This window comes from Pelodiscus sinensis, chromosome 5 (assembly GCF_049634645.1).
Source record: "Pelodiscus sinensis isolate JC-2024 chromosome 5, ASM4963464v1, whole genome shotgun sequence".
Classification (NCBI taxonomy): domain Eukaryota; kingdom Metazoa; phylum Chordata; order Testudines; family Trionychidae; genus Pelodiscus; species Pelodiscus sinensis.
Window position 1 is genome coordinate 22,093,574 of NC_134715.1, and position 26,437 is coordinate 22,120,010.

At 46.9% G+C, this 26,437-nt stretch overlaps 1 protein-coding gene across 1 annotated transcript in view; it reads right to left on the reverse strand.

Moving 5' to 3' along the window:
• The window catches only part of STPG2 (sperm tail PG-rich repeat containing 2), a 472,111-nt gene extending 446,421 nt beyond the window's left edge, over positions 1–25,690 (reverse strand). Inside the window, exons 1-4 of the mRNA XM_075929635.1 lie at positions 25,410–25,690; positions 17,144–17,253; positions 10,790–10,948; positions 7,445–7,609 (exon numbers count right to left, since the gene is read on the reverse strand). Coding sequence (XP_075785750.1) covers positions 7,445–7,609; positions 10,790–10,948; positions 17,144–17,253; positions 25,410–25,515 — 540 coding nt within the window. The 5' untranslated portion in view covers positions 25,516–25,690. The remainder of the gene's footprint in view (positions 1–7,444; positions 7,610–10,789; positions 10,949–17,143; positions 17,254–25,409) is intronic.
• Between the last annotated feature and the right edge of the window lie 747 nt (positions 25,691–26,437).

The following is a 26,437-nucleotide window of genomic DNA, read 5'->3' on the forward strand; positions in this document are numbered from 1 at the left end:
ATCCTCCGGAAAAAGTGCCCTTTTCCGGAGGCTCTTATTCCTACTTCAAAGTAGGAATAAGAGCCTCCGGAAAAGGGCACTTTTTCCGGAGGATCGGGGCCAGAGTAGACGCTCTTTTCCGGCTTTTTTAAAAGCCGGAAAAAAGCGGCGGACATTTTTATTTAAATGCCGCGGGGGATATTTAAATCCCCCGCGGATTTCCCTACGACGACTAGTGAAATTTACATGCCCCTTCCGGAAAAGGGGCCAGTGTATACGTAGCCAAAATGTTTTAAAAATTCATTCAGATTGGTCAGTTACTAAATGACTGGCCATTTTTTTAAATCAAATCAATTTTAAGTTATTCAGAAACCAGAACATTTTCATTTATTATTTTACATTTAGAAAGTGAAATTAGTCTAAATAAATATGAATGTAAGTTATACAGAAATATGAATGTTGAATAAAACCTTGTATAGCAAACTTTTGCCACAGTGCTTTTCTCCCCTTTTAAGCCACTAACATACAGTAAGGTAGAATACTCCAGTGAAATATCTGAGGTTTCAGAGCCAGGAATTCATAAGTCTAATCCAGGCACAAATACCAGTTTTACTGTGTGGCTTTGAACTTGTCATTTAACCTATCTGTAGGCTGAAATAAAATTTACTTTACTCAGGCTACATCTAGACTGCAGGCTTCTTCTGAAAAAACTCCTTCCGAAAGAGAGCATCCACACTGCCAAAGCGCATCGAAAAAGCGATCTGCTTTTTCGAAAGATAGTGTCCACAATGACTGGACACTATCTTGCATTTAAACTGTGATTACAATGGACAGAGTGGCCACCAGGGAACCTGTGTTTTTTCCTGTTTTCTCTTCTTTCGAAAGAATTCCCTCTTCCCCGTCCACACATGCCTTTTTCCAAAAGAGCTCATTTTTACCAATGTAGAAAAAAACCTTCTGTTCTTTTGATTTTTTTTTCCAAAAAAAACGCGACTGCAGTGTGGACATAAACAAACTTTTTCCAAAAAAAAAACCCTCTGTAGTGTAGACATAGCCCCACACAGGTGTTTTGTGATGTTAACTTTGCATAATGCTTTGAAAATGTGAAGTATTACATAAAGATTCTGCAATAGTAGCAGCACAATATACCTACAGAAAATGGGATCTGAAATGGAAAAACTAACCACTTCAACTCCTGTTCAATGTTAGAACACTTGGAAATTATTAGGAACTTGGTCAACTTAATGACTCTGCTGCCCCCTAATGTACTTGCTGGAAAAATAGTTACAAGGAATAAACACATAACTACAAGGAAGTGCTAAATGATTCCTTTGTTTGTTGTTGTTGTTAATTACAAACTGAAAATTATTGTCTCCCTTTACTATGAATAAGGTGAAGTTTTAAGTAATAAGGACTATATTTAAATGACTCAAAAACATAATATAACATATAACAAAGAACAGCGATTATAGTCTGTTCAGCTAAGATACAGGCTTCATATTAAAACTTGTTCAAGACAAAAGACACTAGGAAAGTCACTGCTAGGGATTTAAAATCCCAATTAGTTAGTTAACTGGCTAAATGTTATGTTTAACCAGTTAAGCAATTAAACGACAGGGAGTGCTCCAGCCGGGCTAGAGTGCCCCTGCCCATGGGCACATCAGGCCTGGCAGCCGTGGGTGGGGGCTGCTCCAGGAAGGCTGGAGCGCCCCAGCCCGCAGTGCACCGGGCCATGCCCACAGCAGTCAGGGGCTGCTCCTGATGGTCTGGAGCACCCCCCAGCCCACGACAGGACTTGCAGGGTTGGAGCAGCCCTCTAACTGCGGCCAGGGCCGGACCAAGCCATTCCGGCACCCTGGGCACAGTTTAATTGCTCCCCGGGTTGGGGGAGGGTGCATGCACGGCCCATCCCAGCCTGGCTACCGCCGCTGGCGCACAGCCCAGGGCCGCTTGGGGTGGGCCGAGCCTGGCTGTGCAGAGCCCTGCAGCCACAGGGGGAAGGTTGCTGCTGGCCAGGGACGCAGGGATTAATGCGGGCCCCGCCCCGGGCAGCCGCTGCAGGGTGGCCGCTGGGAGCTGCTGCAGTCCGCGATCCGGGCGCGCGGCGCCTGATGGCAGCTTTAAGGGACGCTGTGCACCCCTTACAGCTGCCATCAGGTGCCTTCCATAGGTTGGCGCTCTGGGCAGCTGCCCGGCTAGCCCATGCCTTAATCCGGCCCTGCCTGCAGCCATCAGGGGGCTGCAACAGCCCCCACTGGTTAACTGTAACCTGTAAGCATCGCCCATTAAGGGTGACTAGGGATGTGAAAGTTAACGGGTGACGCTTACCAGTTAACATCCCTAGTCACTGGGCACCTTCATCACTACCCAGTGATCTGCACTGCCTGAATAGCTCCAGTAATTGTTTGATAGTTACAGACAAACTCAAGGGTGCTTATATCTCATCAAGGTATGTATGTATTCCTCTTTTACATATGTAGTAATGCAGTGAAATTTTGGCTTATAGCAAGAGCAGGCTTCCCTGCAGCCCTCACTCCCCAGCATTGGCTCATCCTCTGAGCCTCATTCTGAGCTTCCCTTGCTTCCTATTTCCTCCATTTATTTTATATTCTCCCCCAATTACCTTGTTAGACCAATGATTGTCACCCAGGTGCTCACAGGTGCCAACAGAAAGTGTATAATTACCCTCAGTTGGCCTTGCAATCTTCTCTATAGTCTGCAGCAATGTCAGTGATTAGGATGCTGCTGATAGCACCTTGTCACAAACAACAGATTGAAATGAGCAAAAATGTATGCAAGATAAACAAAAGAGGAAAAGCTTCAAGAAACCTCTTAAAAACAAGAGCGCTGAATCTAGTGCTCGACCAGGCTGGGATTGGTCCTGCTTTTAGCAGGGGTTGGACTGGATGACTTCCTAAGGGCTCTTTCAATCCTATGCTTTTAAAAACTTGTGCATCACATGCATTTTGCAGATGAGCTAACTTAAGTAACAAGTGATTTATATACATCTGTATTGCTAGTTTTGTTTTTGCGAAAAAATTTGTCAGTATAACATATAACCTTGGTCGTTGTTAGTTCAGTCTAACTTTCATTAGAGATGTTAGCATGTAGTTGTTTACATGATTAATTGATAAGCCTGGGGTTATCGGTTAATCCTAATGACTACATGTCACACCCCTTGCTGCCTGTGTATCAGAGTTAGGGTTACAATTATCAGAGGCAGCAAAGGGGAGGCGGTATCCTTGGGGAGCTGCATTTAAGCTGGCTCCCCATGCATGCTGGCTCCTGTGGAGCTGCCTGTCCCCTGCCTGATGCCTCCCACAGGCAGGGGGGAAGGGTAGGCGGAAGCTGGTTCTTGGAGGGGGGGACCTGGCTTAAAACTAAAAGAACCAGAGATCACAGTCATAGCATACTTAAGAAATAAGGAGTTCGAATAAACATTTTTTGCAAATGAACAGTGTTTTGGATGTGCAATTTTCATGAATATTAATGGAAATAGTACAACTAAATTCCCATGAAATCTGTGAAAATTTTAACCCTATTTCAGTATCTGACTGTATGTTGGCATTCTATTGGGAAAGAAAAGGTAGAGTCTCTGATGGACAGGTAAGCAATATGATTAAGACAGGCAAGTTGGTGCCTAACAGAAATGCCACTTCTCTATTAGTGAGCTGTACCAATTTTTTTTATCTTTTTTATTTTAGATTCATGTCTCTTTATCATTAAAATTTCCAGATTTTACTAAAGACCATACTAGGAGTTCTGGGTTTGTTTGTTTTACAGTGATGGTTTAGTCTTTAAAAAATAAACATGATAATGCCAAAGGGAATTAAGTCCCTGAAAACACCAAACAGCCATAAAAGCTCTTGTGTTTCAGGGATTAGGACTGCAAGAGTGTTTCTCTACTGCCATTTCCCAATCTCCAGCACATAATAAGCAATTGTAATCATCCAGGGTTAAATTACAAATTAACATGACTTCCCTCAGATGTCTCTCCAGACAGTGCTACTCATTAGCAAATCATTTTACAAAAGAATTAACCTCAAATAAGAGGCATGTGCACTGGTGTGTCTAAATTTCAGAATGAACTTTCAACTTTAAGATGCAGTGATACAAGAGTCTGAGTAGTCTGCCGTGGATCTAACATAGGAGGTAAGCACATTTATAACTTAAAGTATGGAAGTAGTTTCATTAAAGTCAAAGGGACTACTCACATACTTTTCGTAACACATTCACTTAAGTGCTTTGTTGGATTTGGGCCAAATGTTGAGCACATTGAAAGATCAAGCCCTTGAGGAGAAACTTCCAAACATAAGTCAAAATCATATAATAAGATGATGAAAATTTTACAAGTATCCCAGGTTCTGAAAGGGACTGTGCTCTAGTGGCTATAGACTTTTCGGCATCATCTTCTCAGTTTCTCCCATCCTACTTCCATATTTTGGAATGCCCCATTCCAGTCTGTTGCCATATGTCCCTACCTCCCTCTCCTCCTGTTCCTGTCTTCTCCATCCCAGTTTGCTCTGTCTCTCTCCCCTCTTCCTCATCTAACTACAGGTTGCACCTCCCAAAACTGGAATTCTCTAATTCGGCAATATCCATGGTACAGTAGTACCACGGATGTTCCTGGATCAGAGAACCCCGGTAGGATTGCCAGATGGTTTAACCAAAAATACTGAATATCCTCTCTCCCCTCCCAAAAAAAACACTGGGGAAACAATTCTGTTGAAGGAGGGGGAAAGGGGTAGACCAAAGTTGTTGAGCCAAAACAAACAAACAAAAGACCCTGAGAGTTAAGCAAAAAAAACCCACAGCATTAAAACATCATGGCCCCTTTAAGTGCATGCAGAGTCAGGATAGGGATAGGGAGAGCTTGAGCACTAAGACCCAGGGAAGGCATTGCCTCCCTTTGCTTGGGGTCTTTAGGCTTTTTGCCGGCGGCCATCTTGTTTTCTTGGTCGAGCCAGAAAGCAGGGGAGCCGGGGAGAACCGGGGGCTGGGCCCAGTTGTTGAGTGTGTCGTAGGGTTGCCAGGTGTCCAGTATTTTTACCTCCTGGCAGGGAAAAAAAACAGAAAATACTGGACATTTTAGGTGTCCGGTATTTTCTGAATTTTTTACCAGACAAGAAGCGAAAATACTGGACTGTCCGGGTCAATACCGGACACCTGGCAACCCTAGGTAACCCTGGTAACCTAGTGGCAGGAAGGCAATCCAGCAGGGGCCAGGCAGAAGCAGTGGGATGGATCAGGGTCAGTGGCTGGCAGCAGCACCCAACCCTCCGCAGCAGTGGAACTGGAGCCAGCAGCAGTTCCCAGCACCCCCGACAGCCTGCGCCACTAGGACCGGGTCGGAGCAGCCCCCAGCAGTGAGGCAGCGAGGGCTGGGACCAGAGCCAGGGGCAGCCCGCAAAAGTGGGGCCGGAGCCAATCGGCTGCCATTGGGCAGGAGACCAAGCCCTTGGCAGCTTGCGATAGTGGGACCAGGGCCAGGACTGGTGGCAGCCCCAGCAGCCCACAGCAGCATGGCATCAGAGCCCCAGACAGCCTGCAGAAGTGGGACCAGAGCCCACAGGCTGCTGCAGAGCTGGCACCATAGCCCAAGCCCTCAGCAGCCCCTGGCAGCCCAACCAGGACCAGAGCCAGCTTCCAGCAGCCCACGGCAGAGTGGGCTGGAACCTCTGACATCCCACGATAGTGCAGGCTGCTGGAGGATGGCAGGCAATCCAGCTGGGGCAGTGGGACCAGCAACCCAGCAGGCAGTCTGTCAGGGGCTGGAGGTAGTCCCCAGGCTTTCCCATCCCACACGGAGCTGGCAGAGTTGGCAACTGGGGGCTGTGGCAGGGAACCTTCTCTAATCCAGCAAATTCCCTAGTTTGGGACCAGTCAGGTCCCAATGGTGCTGGATAAGAGGTGCCCAACCTGTCCATTCAAGTGTGGCTGCTTCCTCCTTTTCACATTGCCCAAGCACTAGCAGGAGATGCACTGAGAGTATAAGAGAGACAGTCTTTCCTGCTCTCCATTCCCTAGCAGCACACAACAATTCTTTGTGATAACTGGTAAATACTGAGATTACACTAATAGGGCGGCTGGTGGTGGGCCATTAAGACAGCTGCCTCAACTTCGCATGCAGAAGGATATTTTTTACTACTGAAAGAGATAGAAATTGAATTTATATATGTCAGGGCTATTCCCCACTCTGGTGCTCCGAGTGCAGAAGGTGGGGGCCCGCAGGAGATATATCTTGCCTCTAATAAGCTTCTGTTTAAAAGCCTGCCAAGTTCATAGATTCCCTGGCCTTGGGGGGTAGCTGCCACCATCAAGTGAAAACCAGGAACGCTTGACTTTCTTCCCAAAAGGAACCGCAAGCTCTTTCCACAAGAAAACTTGAAAAAAGAAACAAAAAAACACAGGAAAAACTACAGTTCAGATAGCTGACCCTTCAGTCTAGGCAGGCACCCACAAAGACCTCCTGTTACCATCCAGGACACAAGAATCAAATCTTCACCTTAGAAAAGGTTAATTTATTAACAAAACAAAAAGGCATACTTGATAAAGCATACTTGGTTGCTAGGTATTACAGAGCAACTAAGAAAAGAACAGATCAAAACACAAAGAGACTATTGTCTCTTTGTGCTATAGCTTAAATATGGTGAGTGGGGGAGGGAAGACATGGATTCCACACAGAGACGTTTAACCAAACACAAAACAAAGAAAAATACCCTGATTGTGACTAAATATAATTTTTCCCCTTATTTACTCAATATCCCTTCACAGTCCAGTCCCTTTCCATGCCCCAAATTGGAGGCATAGTAGTCCTACCAGGATTTAAAAAATCATGTCCCCTTAGCCTCTGGTTCAAAAAACGCATATAAAGAGAAATGGCAGCAGGTATTTACAATTAAAATTTCAGCATTGTATCCATTGGTTCTTCTGGCTCCTCCCAACACCCTTAGCTACTGGGGTCTAACCCTTTAGTCACCAAGTGTTGTCCAGCACTCCTCCTATTCATCACAATTTTAAAAAGAAATATTTAAGTCTTCAGAAACTTGTGGGTCCAGAAGATGATGGTTTATCAAACCCACAGGCACATTCCTTCTTAATGCAGCCCTTGTACTCTTTAGTTTACAGCATTGCTTGCTAAACTAGTGGCTACTTTCATGTTCCCTTTTCAGCCCGGTGGAACAGGAAGAGGTAGTAGCAACAACTTTTTAAATCTATATTTTTTAAAATTCTTTGTGCCAAACTCAGTAATAATGAAGTAGATCCCACTCAACTTATATACCCATTTACATCAAACATGAAACCGGCTTTATAGCCATCCAAAAATATATAGTGGCACCAACACCATTAACTTTTCATTCTTAAGAGAAAACATGCCATGAAAACATTTTAGAGTTAAAAATCAACCTTAAACTATTTTGTAATCCTGTGGCCACTCTGATTAAAGTGATACAAAATTACTTACAAATACTGGTTGATAGAATGCTGGACCCAATGTCACATCTCTTTGAGGTGGGTATTGTTTAACAAGAGTGCCATCTTCAGCTTCTTCATATCCAAATGCTTGGCCTAGAGAAGGGATTGAGGGACCATCCACTTTTCGGTAGGTTTTTATGCTGTCTGCAGGCCTCTGTAAAAACAATTAAATTGTGCTTTAAATTAGATTTAAAGAAACATTCCACACCTGTTGCATAAATTGAAGGCAAATACATCCAAAGAAAAAAGATATAGCCCTATACTTTATTAAAAAGGTGATTTAGAATATTAACTTTTCTTTTTTATGTTTTGAAGCATGTGTACTTTTAATAGATGTTAGTGTATCAGAGAATTATTAAACAACTACAGAACCTTATAATGCCATATACAGTAAACTTCCGATAATCCGGCACCTTTAGGACCCAGGGGGTGCCGGATTATCAGATATGCCAGACTATCGGAAGGGGGGGCTATGAGAGGTCTGGGGACCAACCCGGCAGCGCCCCAGCTGCTCTGCCCCAGGCGTCCTGATTCAGCCACTGCTGAAACTGACCAGCTGCTGACTCTAGAAAGCCCGGGGCAGAGATGCTTTGCCTCGGGCTTCCTGGAGTCAGCCGCTGATCAGTATCAGCAGCGGCTGACTTGTGGACACCTGGGGCAGAGAAGCTGGGGTGCTGCCGGGTTGGTCCAGTAGCGCCGAGGAGCGGTGCTGCGGGACCAACCCGGCAGCCCCCCAGCTGCTCTGCCCCAGGCATCCTCATTCAGCCGCTGCTGATACTGATCAGCGGCTGACTCCAGGAAGCCCGAGGCAGAGCTGCTCTGCCCTGGGCTTCCTGGAGTCAGCCGCTGGTCAGTTTCAACAGCAGCTGAATCAGGACGCCTGGGACAGAGCAGCTGGGGCGCTGCTGGGTTGGTCCCTGCAGCGCCGCACTTCGGTGCTGTGGGGACCAACCCAGCAGCACCCAGTTGCTCTGTCCCAGGTGTACCCAAGTCAGCTGCTGCTGAAACTGATCAGGGGCTGATTCCAGGAAGCCCGGGGCAAAGCTGCTCTGCCTTGGGCTTCCTGGAGTCAGCCGCTGGTCAGTTTCAGCAGCGGCTGAATCGGGGACGGCTGGGGTGCTGCCGGGTTGGTCCCGCAGCCCCGAGGGGCAGCGTTACGGGACCTACCTGGCAGCACTCCAGCTGCTCTGCCCCTAGCTTCCCCGATTCAGCTGCTGGTCAGTTTTAGCAGCAGCTGAATCAGGGAAGCTGGGGGAAGAGCAGCTCCAATGGTCCGGCTGCCCAGAGCACTTCCGGGTTCCTGATGTTGCCGGACCATCAGGAGTACCGGACCATCAGATGCCGGACCATCAAAGTTTTACTGTACATAGAAGGATAACATCAGTACAGCACTCTGCATTCAGTTTTATTGAGAGAGTGAAAATTTAACTTCATTTTTCTAGGTAGACTTCCCCAATTTGGTGTTATCTTGTTTCAACCCTCTCCCGTGGAAGCTTTCTACAGGTTGCACCTCCCAAATCTAGGATTCTCTGGTCCAGCAACATCCATGGTCTGGCATGACCACGGATGTTCCTGGATGAGAGAGCCCAGAAGTTGGAGGGCTAGCAACTGGGAACCCAGTGCAGCCCTGCGAGTCTGGCGGGGCTACAGCAGCCTGGATGGAGCACAATCAGGTCTGTCTGCTGCTTTGCAGTAGGGCCAGGACCACAGCAGCACAAGGGGGGAAGCCAGCCTGGGCCTCAATATCCTGGGAGGTGGTGGCAAGGCCGCAGCAGCATGATTGGAGCTGCCTGCCGCCCCACAGCAGGGCCAGGGCTGTGGCCACAGCATCCTGGGAGGGGAAGCTGGCCAGGGCTGTAGCAAGCCAACAGAATCGGCACAGCTGGGGCCATGTGTCGCCCGGCAGCAAGGTCTGCAGCAACAGCAGATTGATTGAGCAATGTGCCATTCAGCAGTAGGTTTGGCGCTGTGGTGCCACCCAACTGACAGCAGAACTAGGGCTAGGGCTGTGGCTGGCCAGCAGATAGCCAAGGTGGGCTGAAGAAGCTGGCAGCGGGCTGAGGGGCTGGTGTCCGGGGACCTCCCGTAGTCTGGCAAATGCCTTGAACTTGATTCTCTCTCCTGCCAGGTGACCACCCTAACCACCACATTATATGCTATTCTCCTCAACTTGGCCTGTTGACACCATTCCATTTCTAATATCTTCTAGATCAAAGAGTACAAGTGAGAATAGCAGCAATTCTCAAATCTTGGGTTGAGACCCCAAAGCGGGTCAAGACCCAATTTCAATGGGGTCATTGGGGGATGCTTAGACTTGCTGGGGCCCAGGGCTGAAACCTGAACCCCATCACTTGAAGCTGAAGCTCAAGGTCTTCAGCCATGGCCAGGAGGACTCAGGTTACAGGCTCCCTGTTTAGGGCTGAAGCCTTTAGTTTTCAGTTTTGGTGCCCCTCCACGCAGGAGCAGTGGGGCTTGGGCAGGCTCATGCTTCAGTCCTGTCCTCCTGGTGTCACACAATAATATTTTTTTTGCCAGAAGGGGATCATGGCACAGTGAAGTTTGAGAACTCCTGTTCTCTAGCATGGTGATTGAGGCACTCACCTAGGAAGCAGGGAAAGTGGAGACATATCCCTCCTCTGAGTCAGGCAGAGAGAATATTGTACTTTTAGCATATAGTGGAAGATTAGTTTTTTTAAAAGATGTATCTTTATTTGAAATTACTTCATATTACAGTAAAACTCCAGCTGTCTGGCATCCAGTGGTCCAGCACTCCTGATAGTCCGGCACCACCTGGAACTCAGAAGTGCTCCAGACAGCCGGACAATTGGAGCTGCTCTGTCCCGGGCTTCCCGGAATCAGCCACTGGTCAGTTTCAGCAGCGGCTGACTTGGGGAAGTCTGGGGCAGAGCAGCTGGGGTGCTGCTGGGTTGGTCCCGCAGCACCGCTCTCCCATCCTTCCCACCCCAGACCCCTCACAGCCCCCCTTTCCGATAGTCCGGCATATCTGATAATCCAGCACCTCCTGGGTCCTAAAGGTACCAGATTATTGGAAGTTTACTGTAATTCTATGGTTTTGTTTGGCTTCATTTTTTTCAGTATTTATTTTCCCCACATTAATTCAGGCCTTGTCTACACTACGAGATAATGTCCTCCCATTATCAAGTCTGTCTTGTGATAACTGTAAGCACCACAGTAGATTTCCAATTGTACCACTGTAGGCTGGTTTTGTAATATGTTTACTAGTGTTTTTATTAATGTTATATTAACATCTGTGATCAATGTCAAATTTTAAGAAAAAAAATGAATAAGGCATAATTCCTTTTTAACCACATACCAGTTGACTTGGTTCTTTAGGATCTCTCTGCTTCCTGTTATTAATCTCTAAGCCCACAGCAGGAGGTTTGTCATAGCTTCCAGGTCCTGGAGTGTCTTTACTAATCTCCTTGAAACGTTTTTCTTTGTTCTGTGGACTCTGACCACCTTTTATATTATTCTAAAAATATTTAAAAAATTAATAGTCTATGAAATGATCAGGTAAAATAATTATGAACTCGACAAGCACTTCACAAAATAAAAAAGCAGTTGACTGCAGTCCTTCAAACCTGTGTTTCTCAATGTGTTCTGCAGGCTCACTTTGGGAAAGCCACTAGTGGCACACCACTTTGTTTACCTAAAAGGTCCATAGCCATGGGGCCTCGTGGCTCCCCTCGGCTGGAAGCAGCAAATCAGAGTCACTGGAGCTGCAATGTTCTGTGGCTACGGACTCTTTAGGCAAACAAAGCAGCACGGGCCCGCTCACAACTTTCCCATAGCGGGCTCATGGAACACTTTGAGAAACACTGCTTTAAACCAAAAGCTGACAAATGTCTGCACTGTTATATTAAAATGCTCTAGATACAAATGAATTTTCTCAGTGTTGTTTTACTTGATTTAAAGTAAGAAATGAAACCTTTAGATAAGAGGTTGAAAATATTTGTTTTACTGCTACATTCTCTAATGAAATGCTATTTTAAAATTTCTTACAAAAATACTCAGTGAATTACAAGTATCCCTTTGCTTTCTAATGCAGTAAGATAATAATTATTGTCTCTTCTTTTTCCAGTAAAGAAAAAACACTGTATCATTTATTATTATCATCTGTAATAGAACTTAGGAAAGCCCCAAACATGGCTCCAGGAGCTCAACATGGTAGGTACAAACAGAAAAAAAAGAGATGACTTCTGCCCAAGAGAACTTACTATTTAATACTGTGTCAGTAATAGTTAGAGCACTGGCTCCTTCTCTATAAATTTCAATACGTATGAACAAATTTGAGCTGAACTGTACATTCAAAAGCTTCTACATTTTAAATACAGTAGGTCCAAAATCAACAAACAATCTGTGTTCTTCTTATCAATGGTTGGAAAGTAGCAGCAGGGCCACCCTTAAGGGCCTGGAGCAACCTCCCTATAGTGCCCCAGGCACAGGGCCCAGGGGAACCCCACTCCACCTCATACCCTGCCTCCACCTCTGCCCCACCTCACCCTGTCCTTGCTTCACCCCTTCCCCCATGCCCTGCCACTGCTCTTCCCCTGCTCCACCCCTTCCCTGAAGCCTCCTCCTCCAAGCAGTATGAGCTGGTGGACTACCTGGGGAGGGGTGGGGAGGCCAAGTGCTGGACGGCAGCAGCAGTTATTCCCCTCTCCCACCCTCACTGCAGCATCAGGAGCCAGTGACCTGGCAGTCTGCTCCACTCCACCACTCTCTCCCAGTCTGCTACACTCCACTTCTCCACGGTGGCAGGAAACTGTTTAAGGCTTATGCTAACTGCATTGTTTTTACATAGTCCATAATTGCTAACAGATAGCATGAAATTCATGTTTTATTTTAATTCCAAAAGTGAACTGTAAAACTCAAATGGTTCAATTCCTATTATAAATTCAATTTAAACTATTTACATTGAGACTGTTGACTTACAAACTTAATTATAATACACAGCTACTATGGGGCTGTGCCCTCTGCTTGCTATGCTTGCCAAACCCCCTCTCTTTGAAGGTAGGGGGCAGGAGCTGGCTGAGGGTAGGTATCTGGCCAGGGAGACATGAGGCAGGAGCAGACCGGGCGTGCAGGGTCTCAGTGGAAGGGATGAGTGAGAGAGCTGGGGGTGGAGAGTCTCGGTGAAGGGAGTGTGTGAGGGTGCAAGGTATCAGTGGAGGCAGCATGTGAGGGGGCTGAGGGTGCAAGATCTCACAGGGTGAAGGGGTTTGGGGTGCAAGGTCTCAGCAGGGTGGCAAGTGAGGAGGCTGGGGGTGCAGGCTCTCACCTTGGGGGGGTACGAGTGAGCGGGCTGAGGGTGCAGAGTCTCGGCTGAGCGGAGGTGTGAGGGGGCTGGGGTACACGGAGGCATGCAGCTCACAGCTCCTGCCTCCCCACAACACTGAGGAGGGGAAGAAGCCATATGGTTCCCGCCACCCTGTGACGGGGGAGGGGAAGTTGTGCATGGCTTGCAGCTTCTGCCCCCCCAGGAGCATCGGGGAAGGTACATGGCTCATGGCTTCCGCACCCCTGGGAGAAGGGAGGCCATGCGTATCCTGCTCCCCGCCAGGACTGGGGAGAGGGTGGCCTTGTGGTTCCCCCCGTCCAGGCCTTGCAGCCCCCTTGCAGCTCTTGCCTCCCTGGGAGCACCCATGGAGGGAGAGGCCTTGTGGCTCCCATCCCTCCTCCCCCAGAGCACCGGGAAGTGGGAGGCCTCCTGGCTCCGGCTCCTGCTCCCACCAGGAAAGGGGAGAAGGTGCATGAATCCCACCCCCAGGAGTGGGGAGGATGCATGGTCCCCCCAGGAGCACCAGGGAGGATGGAGTGGGGAGGGATTGAGGGGAGGGCAGCTGAGTGATGCAGAGTGACATGATGACATTACTCTGTTGTCCCACAGGAAAAAATTTTTAAATATATATAGAGAGAGATAACAACTTCAACTGTGTGTTATAAGAACTGGCCCATTATATGGCTACACTGTGTTTGTTTTTTTCTGAAGAAGGTATGCAAATTGCGCTCGCATTTGCAAATCTTCCAATTCTTTTTCCAGAAGAGAATTTTCCGATATTTGGCCCGTCTTCACAGGGCCAAATATAGGGAAAAACCCCTCTTTCAGAAGCCCCCTTATTCCTCGTAAAACAAGGTGTATGGGGGCTTCCGAAAGAGGGGGTTTTCTCACATTTGTCCCTGTGTAGACGGGCCAAATATTGGAAAATCCTCTTCCGGAAAAAGAATCAGAAGAAAATATGCAAATGTGAGCACAATTTGCATACGTTCTTCAGAAAAAAACCACAGTATAGCCGTATCCCCACTTTGGGGGGTGGTAATGAGCACTATCCCTCTTCAGCTCCTGGCATCCAGAAGAAGCAGAATACTCTCCCCACAAATCTGGCCATCTTTGGCTGCAGATACAGGACAGGCAATCAGGAGCCCTCATCACTCCATCCACTTCTGAGTGTCTTGAGAACCCAGAAGAATGCAAAGAATAACCATTAAACCTCATTTTTTATGGAGTAAGGGTTATTTCGAAAGAAGGGTTTCTTTCAAAATAACCACGCCTACATGGCATTTTTTATCTCAAAACAGGGTATTTAAAAATAGCGACCGGACGCAATTATGCAAATGAAGCATGGGAAATTCAAATCCACGCTCCATTTGCAATTTCGCTGGGCTGCATTTGCATTCCTCTCTCGAAAGAGGAATGCAGTGTAGATATCCCAACTGTTGGCTCTGAAGGTGACACAGGCACTGTGTTCTGAAAAAATATTAGTGGCTGTTTAGTAGGGATGTTAAGTAGTGATTAATTTGCTAGTCGAGTAGTCGATGGAATTTCCATTGACTAGTTGTTAGGGAAAGGCTGACTTCTGGGTCTCAGCACAAACCTCCCCAATTACCCTACTGCCGCTTTGCACTCTTAAAAGGACAGAGAGGAGTCGGCGTGCAAAGATCCACGGGACCAACTGCCACTTCTCTGTTCCTTTCAAAATGCAGAGTGGCAGCACGGGGGATGGTTGTCCTGAGACCCGGGAGATTGACCCAGCATCTTTGCACACCAGCTCCTCTCTGTCCCTTTAAGAGTGCAGAGCAGCAACAGGGGGAGGGGGTGATCAAGTAGTCGATAGTGCAACTCGATAAGCTCCTACTTATCAGGTATTCAACTACTCATTCGCATCCAGCAGCAGCCTTCAGCAGCAACCAGCTCCCCTCCTTCTTCTCAGTACCTCCCATCCACCAGTGGCCCCGCCAATAAACTTCTCCTCCCCCTGCTCCTCCCCAGAGGCTCCTGCCCTCAGCAATCAACAGGGCCTGGTGCAGAGAAGGGGAGAGAAAAGGTGAAGCAGAGGTGGGGGCTTCGAGGAAGGGAGCAGGTGAGGACAGGGCCTGCAGTGGAGCAGGATTTTGAGCATTCCTGGGGCTTGGAGGAAGCCAGCACCTGTGAAATTTGGCACCACCACTGCCAGTGGTTCGGGGGAGGAGGGTGATCGAGTAGTTGTGGCCGTAAGTAAGGGTGGCCTTGTTTCTACGCTGCTGCTGGTGGAAGCACTGACTTCAGACCTGGGTGGCCCGAAAGCGATATCTCTTATCCAAGATATTCATGTTGTTGTGGTGCAGGAGGACTATTTTTTTTAATTCCTAAAATATCCACTCTGACACTGTTTATTGAATATTTATCCTACTCCCAGTTATGGCACTAGGATTCCAGCCTGGTGCAGGGTAAAGCCCTGGCAAAAACTTCAAAAGTTTCAAATTACAAGTAATGGAGGGAGAGGGCAACAAATTCCATGAATGGGAAGACAGGCCCAGCTGGAGAAGTTTGCACACCACTGTAATAAAGCATACAGAAACCTACCATGTAAGCGTGAAAACATGTAACAAATAATTCATGCAGCATTAATCTGAACTTCCTTTATCCTTACTGGAACCATTACTAAGCAGTTTCATTTAAAAAAAATCAATTCATTACTTAAATTTCATGGGTCTTTGCTGTTTTAAAACTATATTCTCTGTTAGCACACTGGGGCAACAAGAAATCTTGATCTACACCAGGGATGCAAAATACTGTTTATTCAGTTATATTGTGAAATGCTGTCACCTCCTGGCCCCAGGGAGCTGCCAACTCACCCTGCAGTGGGCCCAGTGGGGCTGGAGCAGCCCTCCACCCGCAACAAGCTGCAGTTGGGGGACTGCTCCCAGGCTCCAGTTAGCTGGTTACTCTAAATATCACCCATTAAGGGTGATGCTTACCGGGCAACCAGTTATCCAGCTACTCATTCACATCCCTAACTTACACCATACACAAAATACCCCCTACTACTGGAGGTGAGCTACATGAAAACAACAAACCATCTAGGAGCTCAGACAGCCATTTGAATTTTTAACTGACACAACACATCCAACAATCTCATTTTTAGGAGCACGTAGGGCTCTTTCTTAATTTTTCTATTGGGGAAAGGAGTAGATGGGGGGAAAGGGGGGATGCATGAAGAGGCAGAACAATGAGGAAGAAAGAATTGTACAGGTTGTACCTTCCTGGTCTTGTACCCTTGGCACCTGACCGGTCCTGAACCAGGGAATGTGCCAGACTAGGGTAGGTCAATGCTAGCCCCTCTGATGCCACCAGTTGCCAGACCAGCTCTGATGACCGCAGAGGCTCCAACACTGACCCAGCAGGGACCAGGAGGGGCATTCAGGGGAAGAGGCAGGGTGGTTACAGAGCCCTGAGGCTAAAGCCAGGAGCACAACCCTGCATGCACACATCAAGCCCCACAGCTGCAGAGCTACCCTCCTGGCCCTCACTACTGACCGTGGGGATGTGCTCCTGGTCCCCAACCATGAGGCTCCACAGCTACCTTACCTCTTCCCCCAGAGCATGTCCTTCACCCCCAGGTTCTGCTGCCAGCCTACCAGGAGCTTCAGATGCGCATCTGATCAGGACTTCGCTCCCCACTACCATCACTTGTGTACAGAATACCTGGCCAGTATTCTGTCACAAGCAACTTCCAGGCTGGTAACTACTGTATAACAAATACACAGAACCTGAATGAATGGATGAATGATTGAATGAATGTTATATATATATATATATATATATATATATATATATATATATATATATATATGTGTGTGTGTGTGTGTGTGTGTGTGTGTGTGTGTGTGTAAGGGTTAAGTAGTGATAGGAATAAGTAGTTAAACAACGTTGTTTGCTTCTATCTTTTCTTTATTCTTTATTATTATCTTTACAATAAATGTGGCTTTTTGCCTTACCCCCCCCCCCCATAAAATCCTGCTTGCTTTTATTGGTACAACGACCCCCATCTCTGCTTACCCCTTCCCTCCCTGAACATGAGCACTGCAAATGAGCTATTTAAGGTACTACAGAATCTCTAGGAAGGCAAGGTAAGAGTTGTTAAGCACAGAGCCCAGTTTTTCCCCATGAGTGCTCCAACACAGGAGCACCTACAGGGTTGCTGGACCACGGAAGTCCAGACTATACAGGTTCAACCTGTGTATATATAAAAGATCTCTTCCAAATGTTTACTTCTCGCAAGAGGAGAGTATTTGTTGATTTGTTCCATTGAATTTTAGTTATGAAAATCACTTATATTACTGTTTTGAACGTCAGAGTGCAATTTCATCTCTCTCAACATATTTAATGCAACTTATACAATTTTACCTGTACTTTGGCAATATCATAGTATCCTGGTCCTGGAACATCAATCTCAGCATTTGGAATAGTATATGTAAAGTCTCGATTTGTCAAAGAAAGAAATGGAGCATAGCCATCTGCAAGTGGGGGAGGGCAGAAAAAAACAGTAAAACATATGTACTTACAAGAGTTTGAGAAAGCAAACAGCCTATATATGCATCAAAATTATTCTTCAGTAACCAACACACTTGGTTCATCTAACTGCTCCGTTCCATTGAATAGATGGGTCATATATAAAGAACAATATATGTTAGAGGGTGTAGCATGAAAAGCAATAAATCTATTTTATAATGCAGAAAGCCATCACACTAATTATGTTTTAGCCCTGAAGCACCTACAGAATGCTGAAGCCCATTTTCTGTAGCTTTTCCATACCCTGCATCTTCAGATTCCTGCTTGTACAGCAGATATTAACATATTTTAAGGCCAATAGGGATCACTATCATCATTTAATCTGACCTCTTACAAAAAATAAGCCATAGAATTTCAACAAATGAGTCCTGCTTCAATTCCATTGATTTGGTTGACCTAGAAAGACATCCAATTTGACTGAAAGACTAAGCAATGGAAAATCAATCCATGGAAAGTTACTGCCCTTCTCACATGTACAGAGAAGTGCAAATTCACTATCCCCTTATTCAAATAACTGCACTAGCTGCCCATTCATTTCAGGATCCAGTTCAAAATTCCCTTTTCTGATTTTAAAATGCTCCATGAACTTGCTCCATTCCCTCTCCATTAGGGCTGTCAATTAATGTGCGTTATCGCCTGTGATTAACACAGAGCACAATTAATGTGTTAATTTTTTTAACATACATTAATCGCAGGCGTTTCCACGGCACTGCTCTTTTCAAATGCTGCTGTGGCATTTGAAAGAGGCAGCACCGCACAGCTGATCCTGGGCTCCCATGGCACTGCCCCTTTGAAAAGCTACGGCGGCATTTCAAAGGGGCAGCACAACACTGGAGTCAGCTGGAGTCTTATTGTTTAACAGCTCAATTAATCATGCAATTAATCACAATTAATTTTTTTAATCATGCAATTGAGATTAATTTTTTTTCTCTCTTGACGGCCCTAATCTCTATACAAATTACACTAGACTCCTCTCAATCCCTTCCCAGTCTGAGTGCTATTGATTAGGAGGCAGCCTCCTTTGCAACTGCAGTCACCCACTGATTTTTCTGCATCTCTCTACCTCATTGATCTTGTTTTAAACTCTTGAGTAAAAACATGTTTTCTCCTTTACCAACCACTCCTAATTTCTGTCCCCCCTCTGCTGTTAAGTCTAAGCTTTTATTTAACTACATAAATTAGTTGTGATCGTTGGTATAAAAGATTTTAATAAAAGTTATTAATAGATTTCCTATATTTTAAGCACACAAATGACTATTGTGATCATTTAGTCTGACATCCTGCACACGTCAGGTATTAAGTAGTAAGACTGGATGAATGTACATAAACATATGACTTAAATTTCCCGTAAATGAAATAATGCTTGATTACAATTTTATTTATTTTCAACTGGGATTTACTTTAGTTGTATTTAAATACAATGCAGGTCTCCCATTTCCCGTTTACAGTGGATTTTTCCTTTAATTTCTGGAATAAAGTAACATTGACAGTGAGTGGGAAAGTAAAGATAAAGGAATGAATAAAAATAAATTTTACATTTTTAAAATGTTCCTCACTTCCACTCCTAATAGTTTCCTTCATAAGATCTATAAAATGACCTTCATGAGCTAGTCATGGTTTAAATGCAGTTTTTCTCCTTTTTACCATACCATTTTACAGATAAAATTAAAATAATTTAAATTAGATAAAATCTTATTTTATCTGATACCTCAATTTAGTGTTTTCAGTGGTTTCAGAAACTGTCCCTCTGATGAGTGCCATTGGGGGGGACAACCTAACAAATCTGTGGCATGGCCTTATTAATTCATGTTTAACCTACAAAGGACACATTAACTTAACCCTATGGCCTATATCCATCTTGACTTTTCACTGCTGATTGGAAAGATATTGTTACTCATATCTCCTTTAACTTCAATTTGCATCTAAGACTTAATTCTGAAAACCTGCTCCTAAGATATTACCAATTAAGCCAAAAGAATACGAATTCCAATACTACTGGCAGTTATTCTCAAGTCATTCCTACTTTAAACTGAGAAAAAAAAAATTTGTCTGATATCCCCACATATTTCTATCTTCAGTTGCAGAGCTTTGCTTTTGCTGAAAAGAACATAAATGGAAATTAAAGGCCCCCAAATTCTTTTATTCAGTACAAAAGAAATAAAAATACTCCTAGTACAATATATTAAAGCCCAGCTACACACTGAAGCCTACTGAGAACTCATATTTATGTCAGAATGGGAAAGAACATTAGATAAGGTTTTTCAGTGAGAGAATTAGAAAGGTATTTCTGAATATAAAGCCATCATTTTCACAGTGTGGCAGATTGGCAGTGTTTGTCCTTAGGACTTTGCATTGCAGAATTTCCAAGATTTTTCTCACACATAGGCTCTGAAGAAGATGTCTGGCTCCATCTCCAACAGAATTGAAGAACATTATAATCTTTGTGTGGAGAGAACAGGAATTTGTGGAAAAGTGCCCAGACCTAAGTCTCCTCTCACACGACCAAATCAGGTGGAACAGTGTTACAAATGTGTAAAATCAGTGGAAGATATGAATCAGATTTATCACATTTAAATATATAGAAGATATACAGGCAGTCCCCGAGTTACGAACGGGGTTTGCTGCCCATCTTCCTGGTCTGCTGAGATGGGGAGCAAAGCCTCTGAGGACGCCGGCAGCGGGAGAGCCGCGGCGCGTCTGGGCTGTCCGCTGCCCATGTGCTCCGCGGCTTTGCTCCCCATCTCCCTGGTCTCCTGGAGACCAGCAGACCAGAGAGACGGGGAGCAAAGCCGGGGAGCATGCGGGCAGCGGACAGCCCAGACGCACCGCGGCTGTCCCGCTGCCGGCATCCTCAGAGGCTTTGCTCCTCGTCTCCCTGGTCTGCTGGTCTCCAGCAGACCAGGGAGACAGGGAGCAAAGCCGCGGAGGACCCGGGCGGCGGGACCGCGGTGCGTCTCGGTCCACTGCCCGCGTCTCCCTGGTCTGCTAGTACGCCTCCCCCCCCCCCCCCCCCAGCAGACCAGGCTTTTCTCCGGACGCCTGTGGTAGAGCAGCTGGGGCACTGCTGGTTGGTCCCGCAGCGCCGCTCTGGGCGCTACTGGACCAACCCGGCAACACCCCAGCTGCTCTGCCCCAGGCATCCTGATTCAGCCGCTGCTGGTCAGTTTCAGCAGCGGCTGAATCTGGACGCCAGTTCCAACTTACATACATATTCAACTTAAGAACAAACCTACAGTCCCTATCTTGTACGTAACCCGGGGACTGCCTGTAGTTCAAGTTGAAGAAAAGAATAACATCATCTCCATTTTGAGAACCAGCTCAACCAGCTCCCGATATAAAATCCTCGCAAAGACGTAACCGAGGTAGTTTCTACCTCTATTGCCTTGTCTACACTGTTAAGTTACAGTGCAGTAACTCCAAGATATCCACACTGATAAGGCAGTTAGAGTGCACTACGGATGTTAAAAATAATTTATTTTTGTAAATGTGTAGCTGCTGAAACATGTAACCACTGTATCCGAGGCAGCAGCGCAGGGAGAAGGCGACTCAATGGGAACCAGTGCTCACCTTCACCCCGCTCTGTGCTGCTGCTTCTGTAGAGGCTTAAAAGCCAGCTCCCTGTGTGTACCAACTCCTGCCTGCCTGGCACAGCCCTCCCTGCCTCCTACCTCCCCTGAGGCTGTGCTGGGCTTAGCTAGGCACCACACCATGCCTTCCTCCAGGGCTGGGGAGACTGCGGTGAGTACATGCCCACTCTCTTCCACTCCCAATGGTTAGAAGTGGGGAGCAAATGAGCGGCATGCCACCCTGCTTCCCAGGTGCCGGGGAAGGAGCAGCGCCTAGCAGAAGAGGCAGGGCTGGAGGTGGAGCTAGGGGCTTCTCTCCGACAGCCCTGCCTTCACCAACCGCCCATGGCTGCGTGTAACCATGAGAGTTAACAGATGAGCCCAGGCTCATCAGTTAACTGTGTACATGGGTACACATTCACACCCCTAGAGCATACTAACTCCACAGTTGCTGTGCTCTAAGTAAACCACTTCAATGAGAAATGTAGAGTTTCCACAATGAGAAACGTGCAGTGGCTACAGCACTACAGTGCTAATGTGGACCCACTATTTGCAGCACTTTAACTAGCCTCTAGAAATGCCCCATAATCCCTCCAGTTGCCACTCTGCTCCGTTTTTTAATGCAGCTGGCTACCCTGCAGGCCTGCACATATCCCCTTTGTTTCCCTCTGTTTCAGAAAACCTGCATACTGTGCTGATCTGCAACAGGACATTCAGATGGAATACCCATGCTGTTGAAGACAGAGGCAGACATTTGTATGAGTGACAGAGAGATTTTTGTGCAAAGAGCCGTGGATGGAAGGGAGGGGGGCTGATGTTCGGATCTCATTCCTCCCACCTCAGGACAGGTTGTTTCCTGCCGCTGTCTTGAACTTAGAAGACAGCATGCTGACATCCCGTAAAAAACACTAACCCTCCCCTCTCCCACACACACACATACCCAGTGCCTGTCAGACTTTCCCCTCCTATCCCACACTTTAGTTGAAAAGTGGCTGTCAAAGACACATCAGGAAATGCATACGCAGCAGAATACTTAGTAGAAGTAGCAGTAAAAACTATCACTGTAAAAAAAATCAAATGTCTAATAGTCAGCTTGATCACAGACAATGCTGCAAATGTATCCAAGATGAGACCAAATTTAGAAGAGAGTGAATTGGGTTCCCAACTAATATCATACAGTTACAGTATTTATTTGATGCACCTCCTAGCTAAGGACTTTAGAGTTCCAGAAATAATGGCTAATGTTGTTGAAATGGCAAAATACTTCTGTAACAACCGCTTTGCAGCAGTTGCACTGAAAAAAGTGGGAGGAACCAAGCTATCCGTCCCACAAGACATGCGATGGAATTCAGTAGTGAACTGTTTTGAGCACCATATCAAGAACTGACCTAATCTGATGATAGTTTGTGAACAAAATTGTGAAAAAATAAATGACACTGTCACAGCCAAATTTCTCAACATTGGGCTTAAGAGAAATGTTGAACACACGCAGAAGCCTATTTCTGTAACCTTGAATAAAATGCAGGGAAATAGCTGTTTTATTACTGACGCTCTTGAAATTTAGAAGGAACTGAGTGAGATCTTAAAAGACAAATATTCAATGACGGAGTTAAATTACAAGCATTAAAAAAAAAAAAAAAGAATGGGACAAGCCCTATCTCCAGCTCATTTTCTTGCAAATATTCTCAATACTCAGTACCAGAGTCAAACCTTAACTGCAGAAGAACTGGAATTGGCTATGACATGGGCATCCAGCAATCATCTCTCCATAATGCCAACCATAATACATTTCAGAGCTAAGGGTGACCCATTCAAGAAATATATGTTTGCTGATGTTTTAAAGAAAGTTACACCAAGTGAGCTGGTGGAAGTCACTTAAGCACTTGGATTCAGAGACTGTTGAAGTGATAATTTCACTTTTAATAGCAAAGCTTCTTCTGCCAGTGTAGAAAGAATATTTTCTTTCTTTGGACTACTTCATTCCAAACTGATAAACTGTTCGGGACATGACAAATCAGGAAAGCTTGTTTTTATTTTCCAGATTATGAACAAACAGGAAAATGAAGGTGAAGATGACTGAGTTAGCTGTAGAAGGCAATGTTTTAAGTTTCTCATGTTCTCCTGGCTGACAGTTGATTTAATTTTTGTTTTGTTTTTTTAATATATTTAATTTAACTCTTTTAGTTAAAAACAATTTTAACTAAAACAAACCTGATTTAAAAATAACTTGAATATTTAACTATATGTTTGCTGTTAAAGGAAAACATCCAGAATACATAACATGGTTGTTTTAGTTAAATAAAACAATTTAAATGTCTGTCTGGTGATGTTCTCCTTCTAATACAAGATACCAAGAAAATGCTCCAAATATTAATAATTAACCTGATGAACTGGAGATAGTTCACGTCCCAATGACTTCATAAATATCTGCTTCAATTACCTTTGGTAAGTGAAATAACCATTCATTCATTTTCTGATATAGTTGTAAAATTAATCTGAAATTTTTTTTAAATAAATCACTGTAAAAAATTTATAATGTGCACCTTTTAAAATGAAACCTACATCTATCACTGACTTGTAAAGAATATGTATTAAGGTTATAACAACCAACAACAATGCACTTTTATGTAAAAAACCATGATTAAATCGAGTCTTCCTGACTAGTGATTTAAATCATGGTTTAAATCAATTTGATTTAAGTCAAATCCACCCTGCCTCTGGAACCCCATAAGATTGGAATTATTGGAACTCCATTTACAAAACTTTTCTTAAATATTACATGAATATATTGTATCATTCTACAGAATTAATTAGAATTTATAATCCCTATTCCATGATAATTTATAATCCCTATTCTTTGAGCACTAATGTATCTTAATTAAAATTATCTTTAAATGGGTTTTTCCTCAAAAAGAATGTTATAAAAAAAGTCAAATTTTTTAATTTTTTTTTAATTATTGATTTTTATCCATCCTGAAATCTCATTCATGTGATATTGCCTGCCCTATGTGGCATTGCAAACCCTTCCCAAACTCTCTGCGGCAAGTTTTGCATAGTGGGATAGCTACTACAATGCACTGCTGTCTGTGGTGTTGCAATAGCTGCTAATATGGACACACTCCACCACCCCACATCCCATCTGTTTCCCTGCAGAACTCTGTGCTCAATGCTGTAACAAGGGCCATCCCTGCAATGGCACCTGGTCTGGACGAGCTGGCAACCCTGGAGCAGAGCAAGCAGGGGAGCTCAGCTGCAGCCTCAGGGCAAAAGGTAAGAAGCACGGGTGACAGTGGGCACAGCAAACACGTGTGGGAAGAACAAGCATGGGCATGAGATCAACAAGCAGCAATGCTGCCGCCAGCTGGAGAGAAACTGCACTTTGAAGGGGAAAACGTCATTCTCTCCAGCTGCTGGCTACATGGCTGTCCTCTGCTTCATTTGAGTCCTTCGGCCTGCACTCGCACTGAGTGCCGCTGCCTGGTGAGCAGAGGTTGGGCACAGCTGCAGGGGAAGATGGCTGGGGGATGTGGCCATCAAAGTCCCATATCTGAGCTCATGGGTAGGGGGCCAGCTGGGGCATGGACCTGAAGACCACTGGAGTCCTAGCAGTGAGCCCATGGTTTGGGGTGGGGAGCAGCCAGATGATGGAAACTGTCAGAGCCATGGCAGTGAGCCTACAGGGAGGAAGGTGGTTGGTACTGAGCGTGTGGGGTTGGGGAGTAAGGATGTTAAAGAGCAGTTATTTGGCTAAGCGTTTAGGTGATACAATTTGTACCAACTACATGAATGGTGGATAAAGGCCGCTTTGCAGAGCCAGGCAGCATGGCAGAGGCAGCAAGGGGAAGAGGAAGTGAGCAGTGGTTTTTTTTGTAATGGTACTGCCTGGTACGCAGTCCCAGCACCTCCAGATGCAGTAGGACAGAGCTCAACAACTTTTTCCCTGGAATACCAGAACCTTTTTTTTTTTTTTGTACAAAATAAGCACTGGAAGCAAGTAGTGGAGTGGATAAACTTATGCGTATCAGGTAGCTGAGTAGTCGACTACTCGCTTACTTCCCTAGCTGGGAGCAGGGGATGGTGCAGCCAGATTCGGGACTGCCCTCAAGCCCACCCCTAGGCATAAAACGCCACTACAATTGGGGCACCAAAGGGGTGCCCTACACAGCCGCACGTGCCGAAAGCCTGCGCGAGCTGTTGCTGCCAACGTCTTACATCCGCCAGCGCAGACAGAGCCCACGGGGCTAATGAAAGTCGATGGGGAAGGTGGGAGGAGAGTGGTGTCTCCACGCCCCTCCCACAGCCCCCTCTGCTGCCAGCGACCATGCTCCCCCCGGCCAAGCCCTGTGTCGTTAGCAGGGACAGCGCAGGCCGGGGCTCTGCTCGGCCCCTGAAGCTGGGAGAAAGGCTGCGCTGCTCGGGGCGCTCATTGCGGGGAGTGGGGGCGGGACCCTGCGCAGCCGGGGCCAGGGCGGGGCTGGCTGCGGGCTCGGGGGCGCTGTGCAGGGGGCTCCCGGGGGGCGGCCAGGCCCCGGTACCTGCTTGCAGCTGCTTCCCGGGCTGCAGCTGGTAGGAGCCGGGCCCCACATGCGCCTCGGTGCAGCCCGCGGGCACGGTCAACGCCCGCGGAGCCCGGTCGTACATGGCGGCTCCCCCGAGACCCGGCGCTGGCCGGCGGCTGCAGTCACCATGGACACCGCGCGGCCCAACACGCCCCGCCCCTCCACAGCCAGCTGCCCTCAGGAACCCGCCCCGGCCTGTCTCCTGCCCCTCTCCTCCAGACAGCCTGCCCGGCCCTAGGGAACCGCCCCTCAATGCTCTCCACCCCCACAGTCTGCTCCTGGCCTTCGGAACATACCTTTCAACTCTCCCCACCCCCACACAGCCTGCCCCTGCCCTCAGGAACCCGCCCCTCAGTGCTCCGCACCCCCACACAGCCAGCCCCTAGCCTCAGGAACCCGCCCCTCAGTGCTCCGCACCCCCACACAGCCAGCCCCTAGCCTCAGGAACCCGCCCCTCAGTGCTCTGCACCCCCACACAGCCTGCCCCTAGCCTCAGGAACCCGCCCCTCAGTGCTCTGCACCCCCACACAGCCTGCCCCTAGCCTCAGGAACCCGCCCCTCAGTGCTCCGCACCCCCACACAGCCTGCCCCTGCCCTCAGGAACCCGCCCCTCAGTGCTCCGCACCCCCACACAGCCTGCCCCTGCCCTCAGGAACCCGCCCCTCAGTGCTCCGCACCCCCACACAGCCAGCCCCTAGCCTCAGGAACCCGCCCCTCAGTGCTGCGCACCCCCACACAGCCTGCCCCTAGCCTCAGGAACCCGCCCCTCAGTGCTCTGCACCCCCACACAGCCTGCCCCTAGCCTCAGGAACCCGCCCCTCAGTGCTCTGCACCCCCACACAGCCTGCCCCTAGCCTCAGGAACCCGCCCCTCAGTGCTCCGCACCCCCACACAGCCTGCCCCTGCCCTCAGGAACCCGCCCCTCAGTGCTCCGCACCCCCACACAGCCAGCCCCTAGCCTCAGGAACCCGCCCCTCAGTGCCCCGCACCCCCACACAGCCTGC